At 48.1% G+C, this 15,551-nt stretch overlaps 1 protein-coding gene across 1 annotated transcript in view; it reads left to right on the top strand.

The window, feature by feature from the left end:
* Positions 1 to 13,921, top strand: part of MRPL37 (mitochondrial ribosomal protein L37) — a 20,975-nt gene extending 7,054 nt beyond the window's left edge. The window contains exons 2-7 of the mRNA XM_012639443.1: positions 2,466 to 2,649; positions 2,742 to 2,857; positions 6,294 to 6,479; positions 8,488 to 8,645; positions 11,701 to 11,904; positions 13,700 to 13,921. Coding sequence (XP_012494897.1) covers positions 2,466 to 2,649; positions 2,742 to 2,857; positions 6,294 to 6,479; positions 8,488 to 8,645; positions 11,701 to 11,904; positions 13,700 to 13,777 — 926 coding nt within the window. The 3' untranslated portion in view covers positions 13,778 to 13,921. The remainder of the gene's footprint in view (positions 1 to 2,465; positions 2,650 to 2,741; positions 2,858 to 6,293; positions 6,480 to 8,487; positions 8,646 to 11,700; positions 11,905 to 13,699) is intronic.
* The last annotated feature ends 1,630 nt before the right edge of the window (positions 13,922 to 15,551 follow it).

Raw genomic sequence — 15,551 nt, 5'->3', positions numbered from 1 at the left:
CAATCCCATTCTTTAAAGCTGATTTTCCAGCCTTTAAACACTTCCAGTGTCCTCACCTCACAAGTGCTGTGAAGGATCTCACAAGACTTGGCACCCTTGAGTGACCCTGGTAACAGAATGCCAAGTGGATGAATGTATTAGCAGTATTTTAGAAGTTAAGATTACACTTGTTTAACTATGCTGAAAAATATATCTTATATCCTGTGCTTTTGCCACTCACACTCACAGAGAGGTTCTATAAAGTCTGTAATAAAACTCTGCAAGATACAGGGCTAGAGAAGCTGATTGGGGTAATGGAGAGATTATGGTCTTTAGAGCTCAGGTTCTCCTTCCAGCCCCATGACCTTACAAGGTTTGTGACTTGAAGCAAATTCCTTGATCTTTCTGACTTTCATCTTTCATTCCATAAAATACCATCTAACTTGTAGGTACAGCTCCTGGCACAGGGTAGATGGTGACATTCAGTAAATGGCAGCTCATTATTACATATTATTCATATGGTAGTGAACCATAAAATCTTAATTTTTTCAAATTGAAAAAAAATTTTTTTTTACTAGTCAAGTGAAGCAGTGGAAGTGGAGAAGGAACAAAGGAATCTGTAACTAGCTGTGACCAATCAGTTGTAAACACCACTGCACTCGGTCCAGCCCATAAAATCTTAATATTTTATCCATTTTCAAGTTTAAGGAACAGTGGCAGTGTCAGGACTCAAATTCAGTTTATCTGACTCCCAGACCAAGGTTCTTTCTGCTGTACCACAAAATCAAGAAGTTACATTTCTAAGTATTTGTATTTCTGTTGTGATGCCTTATGAGCCTTAAAGTGAAAAGTCTCGTTGCACTCATTGGCTTTCGTTTATTACCACAAGAAAAATTGCCTGAGTGTGTCTCCCCAAAAGTGTCCTAGGTTCCCTTTCATCCCAGACATAGCTTTTCAAATGAAGATACGTTCCTGAGTTGGGGTAGTATTTTTCCAGCTGGGATCAGTAGCCTGCCAACCAAAGCAGTCACCAGCCCTCTCTCAACTTGTGGGCATAGTCATTGAAAAGAATGTAGTGTTAACTTCCATCTGAGGATAGAAGATTGGATCCAGAACTTAGGTACCTAGTCTATGCCTGTTCCTTCCTTAGGGAAGCCAAATTTAGGGAAAGTGAAGCTAGGGAGGTTTTACCTGGCACCACAGCCCATCCCACTGAGAGTAGCTAAGCATCCTTAATATTTAAAGACACAGTCTAAATTGAATCTATTTTAGTTTACTTATACATTATTTTTTCCTGAGAGTATTTTGGGCAGCTTATTTATAACACAACCAGATGAAATAAAAATAGGTGAGGGAATCAGTACAAAGGAAAAATAGTGGGGTAAATACCAAAAAAAAAAAAAATCCATTCTGTGAGGTTTTGCTTGCTAAAGGGGAGACCCAAACTTGACTCTGAGGTGCTAGCAGTCAACAAATGATACAGAGCTGGGATCTTGTAACTGGGCCAGCTACTTGTTTTTGTCAGTGAAGTTTTATTGGAAGAAAACCATGCACACTTGTTAATTACTGCCTATCTCTGCTTTCATGCTACAATGGCAGAGTTGAGTAGTTGTGACAGAGACTGTGTAGCTCAGAAGCTGAAAGTGTTTACTTAAAGAAAATGTTTGTTGCCCACTCGTGATATAGAGAAAAATATTTTCAGTTATGTAATTCACTGTGTAAAAGCCTCACCTTTCTGTAATAAGGCCAGAGAGAGATTCAGAAAGTCTCAGAGAACACCCTGTGTAATAAATAGAACAACATACTCAGTGTGACCCTTTTGACAAATACAGCAGTACATTTTGTAGGGCTGCCTCATACAAACACCTGTTTATAAAATAGCTCATTATAGAATCTCAGGGTTAAGATGAGATGTGAAAAATTGTCTGTATAAGTGGCCCCAAACTCAGGGCTCTTTAAGGTATACATGGAGATCCAAAAGTTATTCCCATTATTTCCGAAAGTTGCTTTCCCTTGATAAGGCAGCATGGGCCTAATCCTGGGCCCACACCTAATAAATGAGGTGTATTTGGTAGACTTGGGCTTTTCTAGTCAGGGCTGGGGTATGGGTTAATAGAAAGGATCTTAAATGAAGGGCTGATGTTCATCTAGTTCCATGGCCTCGAGTCTGTCTCCTACCAGCCATCAGCCATATAATCTCAGAAGCTTAGCCACTGTTTGAATTCCTCCCATGGCGGGCGCTCACTACCTCTATCAGTTGTTAACTGTCCTGAAGTGCATGGTTATTCGTGAAGTTGAGTTGAAATCTGGCCTTCCTAGCTTCTGCTCTTCATTTTTGATTCTATCTCCTCAGGTGTCACAGAACAAATTCATTTTCTCTTTTGAGGCAGCCTTTTCCCCAAGATGCTACCTGGCAGATATAAGCATCTCTTCCTGAATCGTCATCTTTTTTTTTTTTTTTTTTTTTGTGGCTGATTACTCCAAAGGTGTAAAGCAGGCCCTCTGGCTTACCAAGGCCAAGTTAATAGAAGGCCTTCCTGAGAAGGTGCTTAGCCTTGTTGATGACCCAAGGAACCACATAGAGAACCAAGATGAGTGTGTTCTGGACGTGATTTCTCATGCCCGTCTCTGGCATTCCACCGAGGACATCCCCGAGAGAATGACCTACTGGTAAGTTCCCCCAAGTTAATAAGGTTTTCAACTAATGGATCTTGGAGTCACCTGTTGCTTTAAGTTTCCCAATGTCTCTTCCTTTCTCCAAGCCCGGTCATTGTGGACAGTATGATACAGCTGTGTAAATCCCAGATTCTCAAGCATCCTTCTCTGGTCAGACGGATCTGTGTCAAAAACTACACGTTATCCACCGCCTGGAATCGAGGTTGGTCGTCTTGTATACCAGAAAACTTTGGTCTGCTTTTTAAAATATTTCTACTCTTAGCCTCACCACCAGCTCACATCTCCCTCCCCACAAATACCTATCCTCACTCCCATACTTCGTGGTCTAATTTTGTAGGCTCAGACATATCCTCAGTATCCATAGCCCAGCTATTTTTGTTCTTAATCACTTCTCAGACTATTAATTTAGCCATTAACAGTCTGCCAGGTCTGTTGAGTGCCTACGATGTGCTTGGGAATGACTAAATGCTGAAGATGAGGAATTAATAAAGCGTGTATAGTCTCTGCCCTCACAAGCTCATATTCTATTGCAACAGTCTTACCCCCTTCACACTTCTCTACTCTTCCAAACCCATTTTCAACATTGCTACCAGAGTGATCTCTCTAAAGTGCAAGTCTTTTTTGTGTGTTTTGTTTTGTTTTTTGAGACAGGCTCTTGCTCTGTCACCCTGAGTAGAATGCAGTGCTGTCATCATAGCTCACTGCAACCTCAAATTCCTGGGTTCAAAGGATCCTCCTGCCTCAGCTGAGTAGCTGGAACTACAAGTGTGCATCACCACGCCCGGCTAATTTTTTTCCATATATTTTTAGTTGTCCATCTAATTTCTTTTTTTTTTTTGTAGAGACAGGGTCTCACTCTTGCTCAGGCTGGTCTTGAACTCTTGATCTCAAGTGATCCTCCTGCCTTGGCCTCCCAGAATGCTAGGATTATAGGCATGAGCCACTGCGCCCAGCCTAAAGTGCAAGTCTTTTTATGTCCCTTCTCTGTTTCTGATCCTTCACTGTCTCCCAATAGCGTAAATCATTTGTATGGTATACCAGGTCCTTGTGATTTGGCCCCCACCTAGTCTTTCTAGTCCTTTCTTCTGCTCTCCTGTCCTGCCCCCATCCCTAAATTAGCCACTTGCAGCTTTTTGGCATCAAGCTCTTGCACCTTTGTGCCTTGGCGCATGCTGTGCATTCTGTCTGGGATGCTCTTTCCCACTTTCCTCATTTAACCACATTCTACTTACCTGTAACACTCCACTCAAGCCCCTTCTGTGAATTCAGGCTGAGGTAGCTGTTCCTCCTCTGTGTTCCTCATGCCGACTGTACCATCATAGCACAGACTACACCACACTGTCAGTAGCTGATACCTGTTCTGTCTGCCCCACTGAACTGTGAACTCCTGACAGCAGGGACCGTGTCTTACTCATTTTGTCCACAGTGTCTAACAGTGGCACACAGTAGGTGCTGACTGAAGGGATGGGTGATGAATACCAACTCTCAGGTGCCTCAGGCAGGGGTGTTCAGAGAACACAGGTGTTCTAACTGGTAGACTCGTAGAGCAGGGAAACCAGCTGTGAACTGATTTGGGATTTCAGGACATCTGCTCGGTCAGGTCTCTCCAGCTTGCCCCCTTGTGTGTGGACTTCCTGGCAAGGAGTCAGCTTTGCAGAGGTAATGGCACCACTGAGGAAATTAGTGAACCTCATTAATAGGGGAGTACTTTTTGGCCCATCATCAAGTATTACCTCTAATTAAACTGCCCCATTTGGAGCTGTCACTGGAGGAGGGATGTGGAAGGAATTGAATTAGAAACCACACTAGAGCGGTCTGTGGGGAGAATCTAAAACCCAAGGTTAGGAGAGGTTAAGGCACATTTATTTTCCTTGCAGATTATATGTGAGGAAACAGGAAGTACTTTAGGAAACTATTCGTGAGGTGTGAGTATGATGTATTTTAGCAAACAGGTCAGAGTTGCTCCATCCACAGATGTAGTATCCCTTTTCTGCATACCCAGTAAGGGAGGCCACCTGCGAAAACTAAAAGACAGTGCTATTGACCACACCAATTTTTAAGACAGAAGAAAATCAGCCTGATCCATTATCATCACACTGATTTGACTATTTCTAAAGATCTAAACACCTTCAGAGGAAGATTTGCCTCAATGGAGACTCCTCAGGAGGCCATTCTCACGGAGTTTTTCTAGGCACATTTCGCCTGGTGGTGGCATGAGGACCTCTGTGAAGGGCACCCGCGTACAGTCACAATGGCAGGCTCGCGGATCAGTCAGGTTTGAATTTGTTTCCTCATACCACCTACTCTGCTATCCATGTAGCATATATGCTAATCCAACTTAAACAAGGCTTTCTGGCGGGCCAAGTTGTTTTCACTGTCAGTTGTTAAGGACAAGCTGGCCCTTTTCCTAGGTTTTTTTTTTTTTTCTCTTTGAGACAGAGTCTCGCTTTGTCGCCCAGGCTAGAGTGCCATGGCGTCAGCCTAGCTCACAGCAACCTCAGACTGCTGGGCTCAAGCAATCCTCCTGCCTCAGCTTCCCAAGTAGCTGGGATTATAGGCATGCACCACCATGCCTGGCTAATTTTTTCTATATTTAGTAGAGACGAGCTCTTGCCCTTGCTCAAGTTAGTGTCAAACTCCTGAGCTCAAGTGATCCTCCTGCCTTGGCCTGCCAGAGTGCTGGGATTACAGGCGTGAGCCACTGCACCTGGCCCCTTTTCCTAGGTTTAATAGTCTCTCCCCCACCACTAGTGTCAGTGCTTCTCTCCATTCCTCCTTTCCTGCCGTACCACACTCTAGTCATCTGGGTTTATCTCTCTAGACTCTGCCATGGAATTGCACACTCCTGTGCCTTTGGTCATGTTACTCCTCCTTAACTAGAATGCTTTCCCCCTGCTTTCTTTGTCTGGCAAGCTCTTACCCAGTGGTTTTCAACCAAGGATGGTTTTGCCTTCTAGGGAACATTTGGCAGCATCTGGAGATATTTTTGATTGTTCTGACCTGGATAGGGCATGAGGTGATGGGATGAGGAAGGAGTTCTCCTGGCATCCAGTAGGTAGAGGCCAGGGATGCTGCTAAATGTCCCATAGTACACAGGACAGCCCCCCTCACCAAAGAATTATCTGGCCCCAAAAGTGAATAGTGCCAGGATTGAGAAACCCTGCTCTTGTCCATCCTTTAAAACGTAGTTTTAAGGCATCACTTTCAGGGAACTTCCCAGAGAAGGTCAGTTTTCCCCACCTGGACTATTTCCGAATATGCTTCGTACTTTTTGTTGTAGCACTTACTACCTGGTAAGCTACCTGAGAACAGAGAGTAACTCTCACTCCTCATGGTTCCTGGCATAGGGCAGGTGCTCAGGAAGATCTGTATGGGACAGACCTAAACCCCCAGAGACCACCAGCCCTCAAGGTTTATTGGGAAGGGACCCAGGAAGAAGAGTACGTTGGTTCACCCCCCACTCACGGGTCCCAGGATTAACGTCCTAAGTCAAAATTTTGTATTCTGTGATTAAGCCGATCATCTGGAAAAGCTATAAATGACTTGAGGCACATAGGAGGATGAAGGCTTTAGACTTTGCTGAGTTGAGAAGAGGTTCTCTAGACCAGGTTAGACTAATCACCTTTCTCTCCTTTTAGAATCTTTTCTCTTTCAGATCCGTGGTTCTAGTGGAGCCCGATTGAGTGCCAAGGATCCTCTGTCCCCTGTCGCCTCCAGAGAGGAGGTTGAAGCTACTAAGGATCATGTTCTTGAGACCTTCTATCCAATATCCCCCACTATCGATCTTCAGGAATGCAGTGCTTATCATGTGAAGGACGACACAGGTAAGGATCAAAGCCTCTGTGTTTTAGGCATTGCGAAGATGAGGGACAGGCTTTTACTGAAGGAAAAGGATATATCGAGACCTTATTAGGTGCTAGGCCCCTCACATGAGTTACCTCCTAGGATCCATGTGGCAGCCCCGTGAGATGGGTACTCTCATCTCCATTTTATAGGCAAGGAAGCTGCAGCTCAGGGAGGTTAAATGATTTGCTCAAAGGCTGCTTTGCTTTTTATCCCTGAGAAGTAACTGTTACATCAGAGTTTTAAATGGCTTGAGGGGCTTTGACCAAGTTTTTTTCTTTATTCATAGGTCCCTTGAAAGACACCCTCTTTCTATTCACCCTATAAACTCTGGCCAACCTCTTTCAAGGACTGAGGAAGCCCCATGAACATTGAATGGAGCCATCAATCCAAACTGCACCAAACAAGGCCCCTCCATACACTCAGCCAAGACAGAATTCCTACCATCTGCTCTGTCATCATGAGCTGTAGCGCATTCCTCATAAACCCCTTCATTTTCACAACCACGACCTAGGTCAGTCCTTACTGCTTACCTAGCCTGTTGCCACAGCCCCCAACTGGTCAGTCTGACCCCAGGCTATTTTCTCTCCAATTCATCTAGTTCACAATCCAGAGTAGCCTTTCTAAGACACCAGTTGGATCCAGCCTCTCTGCATGCCCTCCCACTTCCTGCCGGGTAGAGTCGGACCTCTTTAGCGCATCGTGTCAGGGCCTTCACATCTGGCCTCTGTCCCCTCTCCGGCCTCGCCTTTGCCTCTGTCCCCGTTCCCCAGCCCCTTTCTTCCCATCATACTTGACACGTGCCGCCCTTTCTCATCACTGGCTTGGGCACTTCCTCCTCCCTCTGCCTAGAGCTCTCGACCGTCCTTCCCTTTTTGTCTTCTACTTGCTAATACTTTTTCTTTCATAGTTCATAGCAGGAATCACTTTCTCCCAGAAAAGGTTGACAATCTTCCAGTCTCATCAGGGCCCTTTCACCTGCCCTGCCACACCCCTGACTCACATCCCGTCCTGACATATCCCTCCAACAGCTATGGTGGATTTTCCTGTCTTTCTCCCCTCCTCAAAAGCAATGGCAGGCCCTGCTTGGCCTCTGTTCCCGGTACCTGCCATGGGGCTTGGCGCAGAGTGGGTGCTGGGTATTTACCTGTGCTGAGCACCTGAGCAGACTGAAGGACCAAGGCATGCAGGAGAGCCAGCTCTCTTGGGCAGTGTGCTCCTCTGGGATTTTACAGCCACATTTTCCCAGCCTCTTTCTTCTTCCTTTTCACTCACACCCACTGATCCAGGTCATGCATTCTAGAAGCCCCCACCCTACCAAGCCTTACTTATAGCTATGCAAAAGAGAATCATGACTTGACAGGGTCGTGGCCGAGATGAGCAAGTGCTAAACTTTGATTCTCAGCCCGAGTGTTGTGCGGATCAGTTGTGAATTATGAAGCAAGACATTTGTTACTAATATTAAAGTACTGAATTTTGAAATGACTTGTTGTCTTTTTAATAATTACCACAGCTTGGTTATAGGGACATGCTGCTAAAAATATTAATAACAATAATAATTACCACAGATTTCAGATGTCCCTCTCCTAACATCATTGTCATCTGTGCACCTGAATGAGAAAGAAAGGGGTGAAACTAGAACCAGTGTGCAAGATGCACCTAAGCAGGTTGGCAAGCAGTTTCTGTGAAGAACCAAACAGTAAATATTTTAGGTTTTGCAGGCCACATATGGTCTGTGTTGAGCTACCCAGTAGACATACGTGAGTGAGTGAGTGTGGTTGTGCTCCAGTAAATGTTATTTACAAAACAGGCAGCAGGCCAACCAGTAGACTGAGGTTTCCCAGCCCCTGAGCTACAGCGGTAATATCTACCTTTATTGAGTCTCTCTGTAGTGCCTGCCCCTGAGCTGAAGGGAGGTTATTTTCCTGAGGCTTTGCGTCAGGGCTGATTAACTTTTTCCACCTCTTCACGTGATTATATCTCTTGCAGGATTCCGGGAGGGTTATCCTTACCCCCATCCCCACACCCTGTACATCCTGGACACAGCCAATATAAAACCACACCGCTTTCGGCCAGATCAGCTGCGGGCCAAGATGATCCTGTTTGCTTTTGGCAATGCCCTGGCCCAGGCCCGGCTCCTCTATGGGGTACGTAAGCGGAGAAGACCATTGAGCTGCTTCGTGTTGTGTTGGTCTCCTGCCTAAAGGGCACTGCTCAAAGGAAGAAAAGGGGTGTTGGGGGACTCCTTGCTTGACTGAGGAGTTGGGGAGATGCACTTCCACCCACCCTGCAGGGGTGAACTGACATCACGGGGGGCTGACTGTGTGCCCAGGCTTTGCCTAGATAGCTCATTTGTTGATCACAGTAGCCCACAGAGTTTCACTGAAATCCCCATTTTCCAGATTATGCCATAGAATCACAGGGAGGCTATGCTGCTTGTCCAGCATTACACAGCAGTAAGCGGTGGAAAAGGATTGGCGTCTACCACTCTGGAATCTTCAGTTCATGCTGCAGCACCCCGCCTCTGTTCCGTAGTGTCACAACTGGAGCTCAAGGCTTCATCAGGCAGGCAGGAGGAAGTGAAGCGATAGAGATGGCTCAGACCTGCCTACCAACTCAGGATGGCTCCTGGGTACCCAACATACCATGTGGTGGTAGCCCCTTGATCCTAAGAGCAGGTCTCAGGGGCCTAGGCAGTATAGACTGCAGGCTGAGTGGTTGTCACAGAGACTTGTCCCCAAGATTGGAGGAAAGCCTGGCCCTGGGGCAAAGGCCTCCAGGTAGGGGAGGGCAGCAGGAGCTGTCAAGCAGGCGGGGAACACCAGATCCCTGGTTTGGGGGTGAGGGGCACAGGGATTCTGAGAGGTGCTGCCACTCCCAGGTGGTAGGTAGAGCCTAAGGCCTTCTGGAGGAGTGAGGAAGTTTGAAATGTTGTCTCCCATCCTACTCAGACTAGACACTGGGTGGGGTTGGGAGGCATGGTCAGCCAGATGGATGGGGAGTGGAATGGACCCTGCCTGTATGAGCATCTGCTACCTGCCAGACATTTAATTAGGGTTTTTTATATCAGTGGTTCTCAAAATATAGTCCTGGATTAGCAGCAGGAATGTCATCTGGGAACTTGTTGGAAATGCAAATTCTCAGACCCACGCCAGACCTATTGAGTGAGAAACCCTGGGATCGGGGACCAGTAATCAGTATTTTACCAAAAGGTGATGCTGATACAAGCCCCAGTTTGAAAACCACTGCACTAAAATTTCAGAACCACTGCAGGATTTAGTCCTTGTATTGATAGTTATTTAACTCCATGTGGGAGATGATATTACCTTCATTTTACAGTTGGGGAAACTGAGGCTCAGGGAGGCTAAGTACTCACCCAGTGTCACACAGCTAAGAGATTAGCAGCTGTCGCATCTTTATGTAACATTCTTGTGTCTTTCCAATTCTAGGAAGGCTATCTTTATTCCCATTCTCTGACTGTATACTTCCCAAAGGCTCTGAAAATTTAGGTACCTTGCCCAAGATCCCACAGCTAATGAGTTGGGAAGCAGGGATTGGAGCTGTGATCCCTCCAGCTTCAAAGGATACACTACCCCCCAACTCAAGCAGGAGAAAGAGCAGAGATAGTCACATTCCTGGTTCTAGGCCTGCAGGCTCATTGTAGCTTCTGTGCCAGCTACTGCCAGCAGAGCCTGGGTAGCAACGATGCCACTAATTGCCACCCAGTTGGGTAGGAGAGGAGGCCTCCTCCACCCCCTAGGTACAAATTATTCCTGGGGATGTGAAGTTGGGCAATTATGGGAAGAGCCTCCGTGTAAAAGGTAAAATTGCTGAGAAATTTATGTACTACCTGCAGTTTTATTGATCTGTAGAGGGAGATAAGAGTCAATACAGAATTCTCGGCTAACACTTACAGGTACTTTTCTTTTTATTTATTTCTCATGCAGCTAAGAACAGATATTTCTAAGGCCAACAGTCCCAGGGTGGTCCACACGGAGGTCTGACATTAGCTGTTCCTGATGTCAGATTCAGCCCCGGAGGGGTGAGCGCAGGCAGCGTTTTCGAATCAAGTCTGCCCTGTTTCCTGGGGCCTGCGTGTTGGATCTTTGTCCATTGAGTAGCAGTCACCAAACTGGCTTGCTGCAAAGTCTCAGTGCATTGACCATATGATTGATCATCCAAACTGGGGCACTACTGAGGATGAAAAGAGGTGCCACTGTCAGATACACTGGGATCCCAGGTGTAAACTAGAACAGTAGAGTTTTAAGTGACTTAATAGCATGGGATCTGATCCTGGCTTACACCTCCTGGGTGACCTGGAGTAAATTATACCACCTCTCTGAACGTCAGTTTCCTTGTCTGTTAAGTGGGACTGTACCTCTAGATTTACGAGAGAAGTGACTTTATATAAAACTGGCAAGATGCCTGGCCCCTAAGTAAATGGTTTTAGTGTTGTAACTATGACCAAGGGGCACGTACAGAAAGAGATCATCAGCAAGTGCATTGGCTAGCGAGATCCTGATGCTGACGTGGCTGGCGTGGACACTGCAGGAACACGGCACATTCTGAGTTGCAGTGTGAGCATGGAGTCAGGTGGGATGACTGCCGGCAGGCTTAGGGAGGTCCAGGATGCCAGGCCCTTAGGAGCAAGGCAGAAATGGAAAATGTGCCAGTGAGCCAGTTTAGGTTCAGTGCCACCTATCTTTGTGACTTCAAAGAAGTCACTACCTCACTGAGTCTCAGTTTCCTCACCTGTCAAATGGAGACAGAAGTGAATGAGATTATTCATTGACCCTCCAGGTTAACATTTGATAGCTGATGTCCCTGTTGTCCCCATCAGGTAACGCTGTAAGTTTGAGGGATTTCTGTCATTAACCTCCCAGCTCATCTGCCTGAACTTTTCGGCTTGCCCAGTAATTGCCTCTCAGTGGTGGGAATTACTACTTTAATGTGCTCAAGTTGAAGAGCAGGCACCTGGGGCCACGGGGCTTCAGAGGCCAGGCAGAGCCAGGCTGGGTAAGGGAAGACCTGGCCCGGGACAGTGCACTGAACTCCTCATTCTATGTTAGTTGCCCCAAGGTGAAGCCATCAAATGGCAGTGAGTGGGTGTTGTAATGCACAGAAGTAGAAGCTGCCTGATCTGTGCTGTTCCTAACACCCCACAGTTTCTAATTTGTTTTTCTTGGTCCCTTTTCCTCTCAGAATGAACCCAAGGTCTTGGAGCAGCCCGTGGTCGTGCAGGGTGTTGCCACAGACGGGCGTGTCTTCCAGTTCCTGGTGTTACAGTTGAACACCACAGATCTGGCCTCTCACGAGGGCGTTAAGAACTTGGTCTGGGTGGATTCAGACCAGCTCCTCTATCGGCATTTTTGGTGTCGTCCGGTGATCAAAAAGAAGGTGATTGTGGTAAGTCCAGCCAGTCAGGGCCAGGCCTGGTCCTACCCAGCATGAGCCTGGGGTGGACAGGGTGATCTATGAGTAGAACCCAGGCTCTGGGATTCCTGCCTGGGATCTCGACTCGGAGGGCTGCTTGAGCCCTTCCTCTCACCTGAGGCAAGACAGCTTCCCCCCGGGTCCCATCAGCTCCTCACTGCAGCTCCTACCTCTAGCCATGCCCAGCTCCTTCTAGCTCCCAGGGTGCCCTGCTCGGGACCTTTGTAGATGCTGCTCCTTTTTATCGGGGGCTTTCCTGCTTCTTCCCTTCTCCACCCACCCCGCCTTGTCTCTTTCCTCCGGCCTCCTCTGCTTGTCCTTCCAGGTTCAGCATAAGTGTTCTCACTCTGGGAGCCTTCTCTGACCACCACAATCCCCACCCCCAGCATCACTGACGTGCCTGCGTGGGCTCCCCTGGCCTTCGTGTCCCCTCACAGCACACACGTGCTGCTTTGCCCTTGTTATCTGTTTACATGTTTTCTCCTCCACCAAACCGAGCTCTGAGTTCCTCGAGGGCAGGGCCTGTGGATGAGGCGTTCATTGTTCCATTCCACTGATGAGGAATTCCGCCCATGCCACTGTCACCGCTACATCCCCATGCCCAACTGACAGAGTCCAGGCCCGCTGTCTGTGCAGTGGGCGGCAGCAATGTCTAAATAAATTCCTGCTACAATGCCAGTCGGTGATGTGCACACTGCAGAGACACATAGCAGGGTCGGGGGGCGGAGAGGACAGAATGGGGGTACTGCCGGCTCCGGGACTAGCAGTGTCCCACACAGGGCCTGAGTCCAGGTTTGCCAAATGGGAGTTGTTGAGCCTTTGAACATTATCAGCGTGTCAGTTCTTTAATCAGTTCTCCAGCATCTGTCACTGTTGTTTCTACCCTTGAAATGCTTGCAGGTCTGGGCCCTTGTCTTTGGTCCCAAACACCCCTTACCTGCACAGTCCCACCGGCCACCGCAGGTCTCTCTGCTGTTAGTCGTGTTCTCCCTCACCACTTGGTGTCTTCAGGTTCTCTTCCTTCAGCCTCGTGCCTCCAGAATACTAACTCAGGGCCAGGCCCATTGTGGTTTGGTCAGATGGCTCCTCCCCACCCCTCCGGTTCCATCTCCTGCCACTCTGCCCCGCCAGCACGAGCCCTGGGCTCTGGCTGCTCTTGCTTTTCCTGCTGTCATTTCTTCATGACTTTGCACATGCTGGACTCTCTGAAGTCTCCTTTTCTTCTCTTTCTGGTCCATTCTACTTGCTCTTCCGTGTTTGAAAGTCAGTGAGTTAGGCATTTCTCCCCTGCCTTCTCAGCATCTTTTCCTACTTCTGGAATGAGTCCGTCACCTTTTATTTTCACTATTTGAAGACCTGACTGTAAGCTCCTCGAGGACAGGAACCAGAGTCAGGTCACTTGTGGTCTCCAGCACTGGGCACTGGCTCACTGCGGAGCAAGCTGGTGCTGATAAATGTGCAGAATGGGTGAGGGGTCACTGTCCCTGGGATTAAAGGGCAACAGACCATTTGTTCCTGGTGGTTGAAGAGAGAGGGCCCGGGAGGCACGGGGCAGTGTGCACGGCTGATTTGGCTGGAAGAGGCTAGGAATGCTTCCTGTCCTGCCACCTGCAGCCCTCAGCACCACTTGGTGGTCTGAGAGAGAGGTGATGCCAGAGAAAGAAACAGTTTCCATCCAGGCACTGAAGAGTTACATAAAGCCAACCTTTGTTGTAATTGCTGTGGTTAAACCTAGTAGCCAGATCCTAATGGGCTGTGTTCTTTCTAGGAACCTGTTGGGCCGGTTGATTTCCAGCCAGAGACATTCAAGAAGTTTTTAGCTCTGTATTTGCACGGTGCTGTGTGAGCCGAGGACCATTCTGAGGTCTGAATCTCCCCCTGCCCCTCTCCCACTGAAGAGCCCGCATCCTGGGCAGTGCCTGGGGCCCTCCTGGAGCCTGTGCTCGTTCATGTGGTCTCACTGGCAATAAAGAGCCCTTGTGTCGCACTGGAGCCTGTGCTTGATGTGAGGGTGCTGTCAGGAGGGGCACCGCACAAGTCCAAGCCCTGGAGCATAACCTGCCTCAGCCTAAGCCCAGCTCTGCCCTTGACCCATATTGTGACCTTAGATAAGCATCTTCATCTCTCTGAGTTTCACTAACTATTCTTTTTTTTTGAGACAGAGTCTCACTGTGTTGCCCGGGCTAGAGTGCTGTGGTGTCAGCTCACAGCAACCTCAAACTCCTGGGCTCAAGCGATCCTCCTGCCTCAGCCTCCCAAGTCGCTGGGACTACAGGCATGCGCCACCACGCCCGGCTAATTTTTCTATTTTTAGTGGAGACAGGGTCTCATTCTTGCTCAGGCTGGTCTCGAACTTCTGAGCTAAAGTGATCCTCCCACCTTGGCCTCCCAGAGTGCTAGGATTACAAGGTGTGAGCCACCTCGCCCAGCTAATCACTAGGTTCTTTTGGGATTAAATTGTGGGCACATTCCACAATGACTGCAGAAAATCTGAATAGAATATTCTTTGCAGATTTCTCACTGGTCTCCTGGTTAATGGGCTGCGTACACCCTGGTTCAGCTGACCTCTGTTCACATAACATCAAGTCCTGTTCTGTGCCAGACACTCTGCCACTACGCCACGCACTTTATACACAGTGTCTTGTTTAATCCTCACACAACCCGTACAAGGCAAATGTCATTTTCATATTCAAGAAAAATAGTGAGTGCCTGGTATGTGCCAGGCACTGTTCTAGGCCCTAAAGAGAAAACAGTTTAAGGAATTTGCCCAAGGTCATACAGCTGGTGCTTTAGGTCATCGTCCCTAGGAAACACTGGGAGATGGAGACTTGCATGTGAAAGTTTGGCGAGAACCTTCAGGACCCGTACCTGTGGGGAGTGAAGGTGGCAGCACAGGGTGGGGGTGACCTCTATGTGGTTGCACCTGAGGTGCCAGCCAGTTAGTGGCACTCTGGAGCCCGAGTTGCCCCCCTGAGACAAGGGAGTTGGCCTTTCTACAACTATCACTGGCCTGGCCCCCGTCGCTGGGTATGTGCTGCTCCCCACAGGGGGCGACACCTTGGATGAAGTGGCTTTATTGGGCTGTAATTCCCTCGAGGGACTGCTGCAGGATTTACTGCAGAAACTTCCAGCAGCTGGTGGAGCTCTCTGAAGAGAGACCTGGGAGCCCGCTGCAGCGCCCATGGCTAGTAGTCGTGAGTCCAGCCTGTGTCTGGCTCCCGGGCTTGTGCTCCCCACTTCACAACTTCTAGGCTTGCCGGGGGTGGGGAGGGCAGGGAGGGGCAGGAGGAATTACCAGAAGCAGAGAGCGAGAAGGATCCCTGTGTCGGGGAGCGGCTGGAAGTGGGGAGTGCAAGGAGAGTCGGGGGCTGAAGCAATAGCAGCCCCCTTGTGAGCGGTGTGAACGCCCAGCTCCTGACTTCTGTGGAAGGTGATCTGGGGCTGGGGGACTCAGCCCTGTTTCCCATTCTACCTTTTATTTTAAAGAGAAAAAACAAATGTAAATGGTAAAAATTCAAAGAGTTTGGAAAAATATAATCCCTAGTCCTTTTCCATAAGGAGAACCACAGCTTAGTTTCTTACGTACTGTTTGTTAAAATGCATATGTGTAATAATCCATA

This window comes from Propithecus coquereli, unplaced genomic scaffold, assembly GCF_000956105.1.
Source record: "Propithecus coquereli isolate 6110/MARCELLA unplaced genomic scaffold, Pcoq_1.0 Scaffold14, whole genome shotgun sequence".
Lineage (NCBI taxonomy): Eukaryota > Metazoa > Chordata > Mammalia > Primates > Indriidae > Propithecus > Propithecus coquereli.
The sequence above is the reverse complement of the archived record's forward strand: the minus strand, read 5'-3'. Positions and strand labels throughout refer to the sequence as shown.